The sequence below is a fragment of the Plasmodium sp. gorilla clade G2 genome (genome assembly GCF_900097015.1).
Source record: "Plasmodium sp. gorilla clade G2 genome assembly, chromosome: 6".
Classification (NCBI taxonomy): Eukaryota; Apicomplexa; class Aconoidasida; order Haemosporida; family Plasmodiidae; genus Plasmodium; species Plasmodium adleri (nom. inval.).
The window spans coordinates 250,001-265,000 of NC_041698.1; the positions used below are offsets into that span (position 1 = coordinate 250,001).

At 18.1% G+C, this 15,000-nt stretch overlaps 6 protein-coding genes across 6 annotated transcripts in view; 3 read left to right on the plus strand and 3 right to left on the minus strand.

Annotated features, from left to right (window-relative positions):
• Positions 1–3,226, plus strand: part of PADL01_0606200 (conserved Plasmodium protein, unknown function) — a gene marked incomplete at both ends in the record, with an annotated part of 4,008 nt that extends 782 nt beyond the window's left edge. The window contains one exon of the mRNA XM_028680787.1: positions 1–3,226. This exon is cut by the window's left edge and continues 782 nt beyond it. Coding sequence (XP_028537229.1) covers positions 1–3,226 — 3,226 coding nt within the window.
• A 120-nt stretch (positions 3,227–3,346) lies between these two features.
• On the minus strand, positions 3,347–4,313 carry PADL01_0606300 (conserved Plasmodium protein, unknown function; the record flags this gene model as incomplete). Its single annotated transcript, XM_028680788.1, has 4 exons — positions 3,347–3,405; positions 3,580–3,672; positions 3,832–4,058; positions 4,222–4,313. The coding sequence occupies 4 exons, from the start codon at positions 4,311–4,313 to the stop codon at positions 3,347–3,349; spliced, it is 471 nt and encodes a 156-aa protein (XP_028537230.1).
• Positions 4,314–4,688: 375 nt separating this feature from the next.
• On the plus strand, positions 4,689–8,804 carry PADL01_0606400 (conserved Plasmodium protein, unknown function; the record flags this gene model as incomplete). The annotated part of the gene is made up of 1 exon (XM_028680789.1): positions 4,689–8,804. The coding sequence occupies one exon, from the start codon at positions 4,689–4,691 to the stop codon at positions 8,802–8,804; it is 4,116 nt and encodes a 1,371-aa protein (XP_028537231.1).
• A 779-nt stretch (positions 8,805–9,583) lies between these two features.
• On the plus strand, positions 9,584–10,942 carry PADL01_0606500 (sorting assembly machinery 50 kDa subunit, putative; the record flags this gene model as incomplete). Its single annotated transcript, XM_028680790.1, has 1 exon — positions 9,584–10,942. One exon carries the CDS (start codon positions 9,584–9,586, stop codon positions 10,940–10,942), a length of 1,359 nt encoding a protein of 452 aa, XP_028537232.1.
• Positions 10,943–11,345: 403 nt separating this feature from the next.
• On the minus strand, positions 11,346–11,898 carry PADL01_0606600 (conserved Plasmodium protein, unknown function; the record flags this gene model as incomplete). Its single annotated transcript, XM_028680791.1, has 2 exons — positions 11,346–11,378; positions 11,611–11,898. 2 exons carry the CDS (start codon positions 11,896–11,898, stop codon positions 11,346–11,348), a joined length of 321 nt encoding a protein of 106 aa, XP_028537233.1.
• A 1,205-nt stretch (positions 11,899–13,103) lies between these two features.
• PADL01_0606700 (proteasome subunit alpha type-2, putative) lies at positions 13,104–14,080 on the minus strand (the record flags this gene model as incomplete). The annotated part of the gene is made up of 2 exons (XM_028680792.1): positions 13,104–13,702; positions 13,972–14,080. 2 exons carry the CDS (start codon positions 14,078–14,080, stop codon positions 13,104–13,106), a joined length of 708 nt encoding a protein of 235 aa, XP_028537234.1.
• Between the last annotated feature and the right edge of the window lie 920 nt (positions 14,081–15,000).

The following is a 15,000-nucleotide window of genomic DNA, read 5'->3' on the forward strand; positions in this document are numbered from 1 at the left end:
TGATTATGATGATGATGATGATGAAAACTATAATTCTTATGTGAGTGATAATATAGAAGACGATCATATACATACACACGACAATAAAGATCATTCAAATATTTACCCAGATAATAAAATATTGTTACAAGACGATAAGAAAGATTGTTCAAATGCAAACGATATTTATGATCAGAAAAAAATAAATAGTATAATTGAAAAGACAAAAGAACAATATAATTCCAATGAACACAATTTAAATGATGATGATGATAATATTTTTAAAAAATATAATGAAAATCAATCGAAAATGAAATTTAGTAAATTAATTAATAAAGATGAAAAATATAAATCATTCTGCTTTTATTTTATTCGACTCGTTGATTCAATAAGTGGACTTTTTTGTACTATTGCAAAAAGAAAGAAACGTGAAGAAATTTTGAACTATTTAAAAAATTTAAAAATTATGCAAAATATTAAAAATTATAATATTAATAATTTACATTTTGATACTGATTTTATGATTTATATTATCAGATTAACAAAATATAAAGATATGAATTTTCTTTGCTCCTTAAAAAAATTAAAAGAATATACAACTGAAGATATTAAAAAAATTTTCCTTAATTGCTTATATGATAATTTACTAGATCTATCTTATCTAAAAAATCTACAAGACAATTTTATCAAAAGAGAAAATGAAAAAAAAAAAAAAAAAAACGCCTTAACAAGTCAGGTATTTTCCAGTTCTGTTCATACCATTAATAAAGATGGAACAGATGATAATACACATGTTACTGCAAATATTAAATATGAAAGTTTAAGAAAAATAGAAGAACAATATAATGATTTATTAAAACAGTATTCCCAAGAAAAAATTATAAAAAGTAATGAAATCCATTGTAATGAAAATGATTTGAAAAATATTATAATACAAATTTTAAATAAAGATGTTTTTAAAAATAAGAAAAAAATAATAAATAATATGAACAATGGTACTAATAAAATGTTGGCTAGTCAAAGTGGGAATAATAAAAAAAAAAAAAAAAAAATAGCTACAAATACAAACATGAATAATATTTCTCTAATTGATATATTTGAAATAACAGAGGAAAGATTATATGACATATTGAAAAATTATCCACATTTAGAAATAAATAACAATAACAATAATAATAATAATAATATGATCAATACGCTAATAAAAAAAATGAATAAATTACTTGAGTCATACAATATTAATATAAATATTCATTTGGTCAAAAATGACAAAACGTGTGTGCAGGAACATAGCACTGTTCCATGTTCAAATGAAAATAAAAAAGACGAACAAAACCAAATAAGTGATGAAAATAAAATAAATGAAAAAAACAAAAACATTGAAAAGAATGAAGAATCTAAGAACACTTTACCTTGTAATGTAAAGGATGTAAATTTTAGTAATGTTTCCTTGTCAGATATTAAAAAATATATATCTTACAAAAGGAGTATAGAAGAACAATTTAGAGATTATCAAGTTGATGAATTAAAATTAAATGAAATAAAAGAACAAGAACAAAATGAAAAATTGGAAAGTGATACAATTAATGTAAAATTAAATAAAATGAATAACAACAAATTTGAGAACAACGTGGAGTTCAAAAATGAAAACATAAATACTCAAAGTGAAAATTATAATAAGACTAATGAAAAAGATGAAGGAGATGTATTTAAATATTTTGATATTACAGAAAAACAAAATTATATAACTTTTGAATTTAATAATTATATATTAGAAGACCAGGCATCATTAAATGAAAAATATAATCAGCAATTAACAGAGGATGGGAATAAAAGTGACATTCCCAGTTATTGTTATGAACAAAATCAAAAATTCACAGATGAACAAATGGAAGAAATATTGAAAAAAAATTTTCCAGAAAATATTAAGGATGTAGAAGATAACAATATGGAAGTGCAAAATGGTATATCTGGTGATGAGATGGATGTATTAGATGATGAGACGGAGGAATTAAATGATGAGACGGAGGAATTAAATGATGAGACGGATGAATTAAACGATGAGACGGAGGAATTAAATGATGATACGGATGAATTAAACGATGAGACAGAGGAATTAAATGATGAGACGGATGTATTAAATGATGAGACTGAGGAATTAAATGATGATACGGATGAATTAAACGATGAGACGGATGAATTAAATGATGATACGTATATATTACATGATAAAAATTATATGTTAGATGACACAAATGATGACATTAATTTAGAAGACGACCTTATAGATGATGATCTTTCAAGTGATAACATTTCAGAAGACGACGCTCGTAGAAGAAAAAAAGAAAAACGAAAAGAAAAAATTAAAGAAAACAAGGAAATAGAAAAATTAAAATTGTGGTTCAATAATATAGATAATAAAAAGTATAAATACAATTTCGAAAATCTTTATTATAAGACATTAGAGGAAAAAATGGAAATATTATTATATATTTTAAAAAATGAAAAGACAAAAAAAAAAGTAATTGTATGCTCTGATGAAGAAGAAAAGAAATTAATAAAAATGAAATGTCAAATTGAAAATGTGGAATATGATAATATGTTAAATACTTTAAAGAATATTAAACATTTTATAAACAAAGAAAATAATTATCATAAAGCATGTTTTATTTTTATGAAAGAAATTGAAAATACTTTAGAGTTAAGAAAAATATGTACAAATTTGTCAGAACAAGATGATATGAATGATAAAAATGATAAGAATGATAAAAATGATAAGAATGATAAAAATGATAAGGATCATAAGAATGACAAAAATATTATGAATCGTGATGATATGACCTTTTATCATTTTGCTGGAAATATACCTAAGTCTATTGTATACAAAAAGCTTTTTTATTCGATTACAAATAATGAAGACAGTTATTTATTTTATTTAAAGTCTAAAAATAAAAATGATAAAAAGGAAGATGATAGAAGAAAAGAAGTAAAAGGTAATACAAAATATGGTAAATCCAATGGTAGCAATAATAATATATTTGTACCTTATCATAAAAGAATAAAGAAAAGAAAATTATCAAAAAATGAAGAGAAATGGTTAGATTTTAGAAGAAGGACATTAAAAAAAATTGAAGAAATGAAAAAAAAAGCTGAATTATTGAAAAAGAAAAAAGCACAAAAAAGGGATAACAAAATAAAAAAAATTGTTGCAAAGTTGAAAGCCAAAAACAAAAAAATAAAAAAATAAAAAAAAAAAATAATAAAAAATAAAAATATTACAAACGTGAATATATAAATAAATAAAAATATACACACATATATATATGTGTGAACCTTTTTCTTATTATATGTTTTAATTTTTGCTTGTTCATCCATTTTGTTTTATTTTTTCAAACATCTCTTTGAAGAGATCATCCGCTTGAAACTCTGTAGAGTGATGAAAAAATATATGTACATACATATATATGATATATATAAATATATATATATATATATAAACACCTATATGTGTAGACATGTTTCTTTTTTGTAATAATATTATTATATATTATATATTATTTATATTTATATTTATATTTATATTTTTTTTATTATTATAACCTTCGTTTTTTTTTTTGATTAATATTTTATTTTGTAAACAGTCATATATTTCAAAGGTAAGGTCGTCTGTACATTTTTCTTTTATGACGACCCCTACAAATTATAAAATAAAACCAAAGGAGGCATAAATAAATAAATAAATAAATAAATATATATATATATATATATATATAAATATATACATATATACATATACACCTTGTGGTGATAAGAACAAAATATATATATATTTTTTCTTTGTTTTATAAATACCTTTCAAATTGAAGGATATAAGATCTTTTAATTTTTGAAATATATCACAATAACGATAATCATAAATAATTTCTATATTTCGATTAAATAATAAATCGCTAGTTTTTATTATTTTATTATATTTTCCAATTTTTTTCATTTTGAAATATGGGTACTTTAAAATCTGATGTTTATGTATCATATCATTTTCACTGACATTCCTGATTTTTTTAATTCTTGTTCCATCACTAAAATGAGGGCATATAGAAAAAAAAAAAATGAATCAAAAGGTAATCTTAGATAAGTATGTGTGGATATATAATAAAATGGAAATGTAAATATATAAATATAAATATATATATATATATATACATATATATATATATTTTTTTTTTTTTTTTTTTTTTTTACATTTTTGGATTCATGAATTGCTTCCACTCCTTGGCACTCTTAAAATGAATCCTTCGACATAATTCAAATGAGAATTTATATATTTTTTTCATTTTTTAAAAAAAATAAAAATAAAAAAGGAATATTTTCCATTTAAAAGAAAATAAAAATATGTACTTAACAAGATATAAAAAAAAAAATAAACAATTATATGTCATATAAAAAATGTTGAATAATATATAATATATATATATATATATATAATTGATAGGTCGTATTTCAATATGTGCAAAGGATATAAAATATTAAATAAAAATTATATATATAATATATATATATTATAAAAATGGAAAAATATATATTTATTATTTTTTATATAAATATTTGTAGATAGATCACTATGAACAGTTAAAATAAAAAAAAATTTATATATATATATATATATTTTTTTTTTTTATTATATTTAAAACTAATGAGATGATGAGATAATGTTCAATTATTTTTTAAGAAGCATTAAAAACTGTAAAAGTAAAGACGATGTTACTCATTTAAGCAGAAAGTTCCTAAAAAATATTTATCATTTTAATACATATGAAATATCTCTATGTATAAATAAATTTTCCAAAATTTCTTTTGAGGATCATTTATTTTGGAATCATTTTTGTTTACTAATAACAACAAGAGATGAAAACCTTGTGAAGAAATTTTTATTGACCAAAAAAAAAAATGACATTAATAATAACAAGTGTGATGATAATGCATATTATAAATATGATAATGATGATGATTATAAGATTATGAAGGTAGATAACAAACTATCTAATGTTGATAAACATAAAAGAGATGAAAGAAATAATAATATTTCTTTTAAAAATGTGACATGTAAAAAGAAAGATGATATTATTGAATATAAATTATTTGATGAAGAAGAAAAAAAAAAAAAAAAAGATAAATTATTACATCTTTTTAATATAGAAGAATTATGTTTAATTCTTAATTCATTATCGAAAGTAAATATAAAAAATGATGATATATTAAAATATGCTTCTCACAAATTAATCAGTCATATAAACTTGAATAAATATTTAATAAATACTATAAAAGCCCTTACTTCTTTGTCTGGTAACACAGAAGGAAGAAAAAATCAAACTATTGACATAAATAATTATGATGATAAAAAAAATTGTAGTAATATCAAGGGGTGTAATGACAATATGTATGAATCAATAAATGTACATCATATTTTACATGATAAGATATATCAGAACATAAACAATTTACATAATATGTTGACAGAGAAAGATATAAGTATATTAATTGAACTTATGATTACACATAATGATATAGATAATAAAAATAAAGAAAATAAATTATTGGGTGATAACAATATTGTAGTGAAAAATACAAACATGGATAGTAAGACGACAAAAGAGAAAATAAATATAAATAATGATAATATAAATGATAATATAAATGATAATAATAATAATAATAATAATATATATGATAATAATAATAATAACAATATATATAATATATATAATAACAATGTTAGGGTTAATTTTTTAAAAAAAAAATTATTTGATAGCCTAAAAAAAGTAAACCATATCAGTGAACAAAGTATCTCTCTTATTTTACAAGCATGTAGTAAATCATCAGAAAAAAATAAACAGCTGTTAGATATTTTAAAAGTTATTATAATATTAAAATTAAAAAAAGAAAAAAAATGTTCTGATATATTTCTTAGTAGTGTTATACATTCATATGCTTCTATTAATTATAAAGATAAAATATTATTTAACATATTATCAAATTATATATTTACAAATATTAATTATATTAATATAAAAGCATTAATTATTATATTAAATAGTTATGTTAATATTAAAATATTAAATATTAAATTATTTACTATATCCTTAAATAAGCTAGCTAAAAAAGATATCATAATGAATTTATCAAATCAATGTACATCCAATATTATAACAATATATACAAAAACTTATCATTATTTAGATAAACAAAAAATTAATTTTATATTTAATACAATCATTCAAAGAATAAAACATGAATATAATGAATATAATAAGAATAATACACACGTTAAAAAAAATGATACTTATAATAAATCGGTTTCGATTTCTACACCATCATTAATAAACAAAAAAGAAAATAACAAAACAATAAATAATAACAATAATAATAATAATAACAATAATAATAATAATAATAATTATTATTATTATTATTATTACAATTTAGAAGAGAGGGATGTGTCATATAAACATTTACCCTATTTAAAATACATACCACGTAATATAAATATTACAAATAATAAGAAGAGAGAAAAATATAAAAATCAAACCGATAAACGAGAGAATAACCAAATTTTTGATGAAAATAAATTTTTCATATTAAATTTCTTAACAAAACATATAACTAATATATTAAATAATTTAAGTAAATTAAATATGGCTGATACCAAATTATATGAAATATTTTCATTTCTTATTCTTAAAAAAAAAAAAAATAATATCAACAAGCTTGACCTTCTTAATATCACAAGTGCTTATTCAAGAGCTGCATATAGAAACAAACAAATATATAATCTAATAATAGAATATTCAAAACAATATATTTTAAGTAATGATTTAAAATATGTAGAATTTATTAATTTATTTACAAGCATTAGTACGTTTTATATACTTGAAAAAAATGAAACTTCTGATACATACAAAGTAAAATTTCATGAAATTATCAAGTGTATCATTCAAAGGTTAAAAGGAGAAGAAGATAAAATTATTAATAAAAATAAAACAAAAGAGATAGATGATAAACATATGGATGACAATATTAATATTAATGTGAATAATATTAATATTAATGTGAATAATATTAATGTTAATGTTAATGGTATAGACACATATAATCCAATTGACACTTATAATAATAAAAAAAAAAATGCATATGAACAAATAACTGAAAAACAAATATCTCATTCTTCAAATTATTCAAAGGAAGAACCATGTAGTAATAAAAATACAAACTCTTATGAAAATAATAATATAGTTACACATGTCAATAATAATTTAGATGAAGTATTTGCTCAAAAAAAATTTAAAGATCTACATGTAGATGAATATTGTTATAACTATGATAATATAAGAAATAAAAATATTTTAGATAATTTAAATATTAATCATTTAGCTTATATATTATCAACATTATGTAAATTAAATATACATGATGAATATATTTATAATAAATGTGTTATAAATATAAGAAAGAAAATATTTAAAATGAATTCTAAATGTTTATCTATTTATCTTCTATATATAAGTAAATTTAATATAATACAAGATACATATATAAAAAATATTATAGCTAGCTGTTATAAATTCCAATATGAAAAAAAACAAAAAATTACAAATATTAAAATAAATATAAATAATAATATTTTTTTTAAAATGAATCATTTATATAAACAACTACTATCAAATGATATAATTAATTCAATATATATTATCAGATGTTTAATAAAAAATGATGTACATATGATAAAAAATAATATTAATCATGGAAAGAATTCAAATAATAGCTATAACAATATATATGTAATATATTTTAATTTGTTATATATATATAATAGCCTTTGTTCATCAAAAAATTATAACATTCTATCAAATAATATTAATAGAGATAAGAATGTAAATACATGTAATAATAATAATACTTATAGTGTGAATAAAAATGAACACTATAAAAAAAACAAAAAATACCCTTCTTCTATTTCTGATGATGATAATAATATTATAAAAATGGATGATATATATTTTGAAGAACAAGATAATATTATAAAAACAAGAGAATTAAATATACACACTTCTTGCATACTTTTAAATAGCTTATCTTATTTATTAACACATGTATATTTTTATAATGAAAAATATTATAATATAATATATTATTTATTAATATATAATTTTAAATATGTTTTTAAAAAATTAAAATTAAAATATCCAATTTATCATTTATTATATAATTCAACAGATTTAAATAATAATGAACAAGAAACAAAAAATATTATTCAAGATATTATGGATTCAGCAAGTCTAAGACAATTATATATGTCTATATTAATGTTATATTATTTGAATCCATTACAGTTATCTATTAAAAGTACACACAATAATATTCTTAATAAATATCCTTTATGTTTATTACAATATATATACTTTTTTTTGAAATATAGTCCTATATTATCATTTGAAAAATATCGTTCTATTTATAATTCTTTGAATAATATAAAATTTATTTATTATAATGATGACTATCCTCACAATAATAATAATAAAATTAATCATAAAAACGTATGTCATAAAAATGATGATAATAAAAGACCTAACATCTCAACTAGTGAATTAAATGTTTATAATATCATATTAAATGTTTTAAGAAAAAAAAATAAATTACAACATTTTAATCTTTCAACAACTTTTAATATTTATATGTATTCAGTGGATATATTAATAACGTCAAAAAAAAAAAAAAAAAAAAATCATAAAAATGAACAAGTGATTATAAAAAAATATATAACATCATAATATATATATATATTAATATATTTTTTTTTTTCCCTTTATAGGGGCACAAAAATTAAATGTATCATTTATTTTATTTTTTTGTTTATTTATTATATATTTATTATATATTTTTTATTTTGAATCTAGGGCACATAAAATATACTTATATAAATATATATATATATATTATATATTTATATATTTATATATTTCATGATTTGTCATCACCTTTTTATAATGTTCCCTTTTTAATATTTTTGTTAAAATTAAAAAAAAAAAAAAAAAAAAAAAAATAGTTTTATTTTAATTTTCAATAATATATAAAATTATAATAATAAATATTATTATATATAAATTTACATATGTAGAAATAATAACTGCGTAAAAATTATATGTTGCATTAATATAAACACTGACGCAATAAAATATATATATAATATATTTATATATATATATATCATTTGTGTAATAACATAAATATCTGCTTGTAGAATTAAAAAATGTTTGACTACCAACTTGAGTAGTCTGAATGGCTCTCTATGAATTGTTGTTATCCACATAAATTTCTGAAAAAAATGAAAATGAAAATAAATATTATATATATATTATATATATATAATTATACAAATATATTTAAATATTTACATATTTTTATGTTTTTATGTTTTTATGTTTTTATGTTTTTATGTTTTTATGTTTTTATGTTTTTATGTTTTTATGTTTTTATTTTTTATCATCACATATTTATTTATTTATTTATTTATATATATATATTTTTTTTTTTTTGTATAATTTAGAGAATGAACTCTGAAGGGGATTTAGAAAAGAAAATCGGAAATGTAAATATAAATTTAGAAGGCCTAGATAAAATAAAGAAAAAGAACTTATTATATATTTTTGATGATATAAAGAAAAGTAATAATGTAGAAGATTTATTATTAAGAATTAAGAATTGTAATGAGAAAATAAATAATTTAAATATATTTGATGAGGATCCTATAGTAAATTTAAGAAATGATAATAATGATAATGTATTAGTTGATTATATATTTAAAGAAAGAAAGAATAATTATATGATAGGTACTAATATAAATAATAGAGGAGAAATTACAGCAGATTTTGAAATTAATATACCTTATATTTTTAAAACTATAAATAGTTTAGAATTAAAAGCTAATGTTAGTAGTTTTTATACCAATAATTTATCTTTTCGATTTATAAGTCCATATATATATAAATTAAAGAATTTCAAATTAATATTTGAAACAAATTTAAGTAGTATAAATAATATAAAATGTAGTTCATATATTATAAAAACAAATTCATTCAAAACATATTTATTACAGAATAATCATTCTTTTATATGGGAATTAAATTTTAATAGAATATTACATAGAATAGATCGAAATTTCATACCATCAGATAATATTCTTAAATTATGTGATAAATATATAAAGAATACTATAAAATATAATTATAAAATAGATAAATTAAATTATTTAAATACAAATGAACACGATCAAAAATTTATTTATTATACACCTTATCCTATTTCTGGTTATTATTATGAAATTGAAAATGAAATGTCTTTACCATTTTGTGAAGCTAATTTTTTTAAAAACCATTTTAATTTTTTCTGTGTTAAAAAAATTATGAATAATTTCTTTACATATATTAATATAAGTAATGGAATCAAATATGATTATAATCAAAACAAACCATATACATTAAATAATTTTAATTATACTGGTAGTATAGGAAGTTCATTAGTATTAAGAGGATTTGAATATAATAGTATTGGGCATCCTGAACAGTGTTATAAGTTTTATAAAAATCAAAATAATTATAAAATAACATATAATTATCTTGGTGCTAACTTTTTTACTAATATTCAACTTATCTTTAAATATATATTTAATATTCAAAATATGAACCCTATGTTATTTTTTTATATACAGTTAGGTAGACTCAGTAATCATTTCTATTCATCAATTAATGATCTAATCAAAGATACAAGAATATCGACAGGTATAGGAATTATGGCATATATACAAAAAAATATTTCTCTAGAATTATTTTTCAATTACCCTATTTTATATCACATAACAGACAAAACCAAATTTTTTCAAGTCGGCTTGAATTTCAAGGGAATCTTATGACACCACATGGAATGCAAAAAAAAAAAAAAAAAAAAATATATATATATATATATTATATATATTATATATATTTGTCATATTTAAAATGTTACACATCCTTTTTATTTTTTTTTAAAACAATATTTATATATTCATTTTTTTATGAAACCCTCATCTTTTTATAAGTCTTATATTTTTAACATTTTTTTGTTATGTGAAATAAATAAATAAATATATATATATAAACATAATTTTACAAATGAAAATAAAAAAAAAAAAAAAAAAAAAAAATTATATATATATTATATTATTGTGGGGAATAAAAATTCCCCGCTGTTCTTATAAATATATATATATCTATCTATTCATTCATTTATTCATTAAATTAACTAAAAAATAAAATCAATTCAATAAATTGACATTCTCAATTTTTCCCTTTTTCATACAAATGTTCATTCTACCAAAAAAAAAAAAAAAAAAAAAAAAAAAAAAAAATTATGAACAGGTAAGGTAAATCAAAATAAAAACATACAATTAAATGTTTCATTATATTGAATTATAATTTTAATATTCTTTTATTTATATAAAACATTTAATATATATATATATATATATATTTGTGTGTATATCTTTTAATTTATGAAAAAGGTATACTTTCTTTTTTTTTATGATATAACATATTATCTTACCTCTTTATAATATTTATTCGTTTCATAAAGAGACTGAGTTATTGGAACAAATGCCATTAAGAATATCAGACCGTAAAAATATCTCATTATAGGTATTCTAATTCCTTTAGGACAATTATCTTTATACACATTTTCTTCTACATTTTTTTTTTGTTCTTCATTATTTTTATTCTCCGTACTTGCAGTTCTTTTGAACATGTGATTTCCATTTTTATTCAATACAGAAAACATGTTTGTGCGAATTATTGTTTGATGGTTTTTTAAAAATAAGATCTTCAAAGAATTCATTTTAAAAAATAAAAAAAATATAAAATATATATATAATATATATATATATAAAATATATATATGTATATTATAACAGATTGTTAAAAAAAAAAAATTATACTATTTTGTTATGATGTGTAAAAATTATAAATGCCAATATATTCCTATTATATTCTTAAAAAAAAACATGTATTTTTTTTTTTTATTTGTTATTCAAATGAATTGGATTAAACATAATATTTTATACTTCAATTTTTTTTTTTTTTTTTCAACATATTCTTACCAATATTAAACAAATATATCATTTCATCAAATATCTTTTTATATATTTACTTAAAAAAAAAAGTGTATTATTTCATATACATGTAGGAAATTGCGTATTTCAAAGAGTAAATAAATATATATATATATATATATATAATATATTTATATTCTAAATTTATGAAGTAACATACTAGTTGTAAAAAGAAATATACATTGTGTTCATTTATATATCCATTACATTCATATAACCATCAAATATTTAAAAAAAACCTGTTAAATTATTTAACACAAAAAAGGTGAAAGTTTATTATTTTTTGAGGACATGTTAATAATATGAATTTTTTTTTTTTTTGTATACCAAAAATTTTCTTTTTTCCTTTTATTTACGATTAAAAAGATAAACGTATCATATACTTTTATAAATCTAATTATTTCATATATATATATTATATATCTTTTTGATATATTTTTCAATATTTGCTAATTTAAAAAAAAAAGTCATGAATCAGAAAAAAAAATTATAAAAATGTAAGGAATATATATTGTTTTTTTTTTTTTTTTGTGTTTTTTTATTTCAAGATTATAATATATAAAAGTAATAAAAAAAAAAAAAGAATTTACACAAAGTTAAAAAAAAAAAAAAAAAAATATAACATTTATATTGTATATACATATATATATACATATAATATGTATTAACAATATGCATTTAAATATTATGATTCTATTTTGTGTAGATTTTACAAGATATTATATGTCTATTTATATGCACATATATGTTTATTCGTTTCAAATATTTATAAATATATTTTTAGAACCATTAAATGAATAAAAAAACTTAAACAATATATATATATATATATATATATATATATATGTTATATATTTATATTTTCATTTTTATTACCATTTGATTGTATTTCATTTTTTACATATTTTCCTCATAAAATATAAAACCCTATTTATTCTATTTCTATTAAGTAATCTTTAATTTCATTTTGTGATAAAATCTTGAATGGTTTATTATCATAGGCTACACCAATTTCAATATTTTTTTCATTCAATACTCCTTCATAACTTTCTTTTAAAGTTAAAATAGCTGTATGAATTGCATCTTCTATTTCGATGTCTTTATTATATCTTTTTTCTAAAAAGGACATATTGTTTTGATAATCTTTTCCTACACAAGTTGCCATCCAATTAAAATAACATCCAGAGGGATCGACTTGATACAAATGGTATCCATATACATCAACCCCACATATTAATAAAGATAAACCAAATGGTCTTACACCACCTGTTTGTGTAAATTCTTGAACTATGGATGCAATTATTTTTACTAATTCTTTAACTAATATTTCACTTCCATATTGTAAAGAATATCTTATGGCTTCTTTTCTTGCCCTTTTTAATAATACACGGAAATCTCCAGGCATTCCTGCATATACAATACCTATATGTTCACTTATTTGTTGTATTTTGAATATGCTATTTTCTTCTATTAATTCATTTGGGCTTTTCTTTTCAGTAGCAATTATCACACCATTTTTGGCTCTAATACCTACAAGGAGGGGAAAATATATATATATATATATATAAATATATGTATAGTTATATATGGTATATGATATACAATAAATCAAAATATATTATATATATATATAATATATATGTACATATTAATATTTTATATCCAATTATATATTTATCAATATATTCACAAATTGTACACAAGAAACATAAAATAGCCAAATGTTTTGAATTAAATAAAAATTATATGAACAAGTCAGGTAATTTCAAAAAAAAAAAAAAAAAAAAAAAAAAATTTACCTAAAGCTGGCGAGCTGCTAGATACTCTATTAAGAGCATATTCAATTTGAACTAATTTCCCTGTTGGACTAAAAGTTGTTAAAGAAAAACTATATTCACCATCTGCCATTTTATTTAATTAAACAAAAGAAAAAGAAAGAAAAGGAACTTTTATTCAAAAAAAAAAAAAAATAATAAAATTAAATATATATATGTATATATATAAGTGTTTATTTTTTTTTAAATAAATGTTTATCTAAAGAAAAAAAACATAATAAATAAAACATATATATATATGTATATATAATATTTCGTATATATATATATTATTTATTATTATTATTATTTTTTATTTTTTTTTTATGAAAACAAATTGGCATAAAAAAGATACCATATTTAATATTTTATACATATATATATATTATATATATATATATAAAATATATGTATATATATATTATATATATAAACTTCAATTATATGTATTATTACATATTAATAAAATTAAGGTTTAAACACGTATGCGCATCAATTTTATTAGTGCCAAATATAAATTAAAAATAATATAATATGAAATTGTAAAGCAATTGATATATATATTATATATATATATATATATTTTTTTTTGTTAATATAAAAAATTATTCCTTAAAAATATTATATATTATATATATATATATATTTATTTATTTGTTTAATTTTTTTTTTTTTTTTTTATTATATATTTATTTTTAGATATTTTCAGAGGAATCAAAGTTTGAATTGTGTGCTAACGAATATAGTTATAATTATATAGAAGATTTAAATAAATATTTATTTGTTATTTTTATATATTCCTTTGAAAATTTTGTTTTTAAACCCTTTTGTTTGTATTTTTTTGTGATATGATTATATATATATAAAAAAAAAAAATTATAGTAATATTAAAACTGGAAAGGTTCTTATTATTATTATAATATTTTAATGACAAAATTTATACTATTTATATGTATTTATTTAAATAAAGATTTTTATTGTTGTATTCATATTATCGTTTTAAGAAAGAGTATT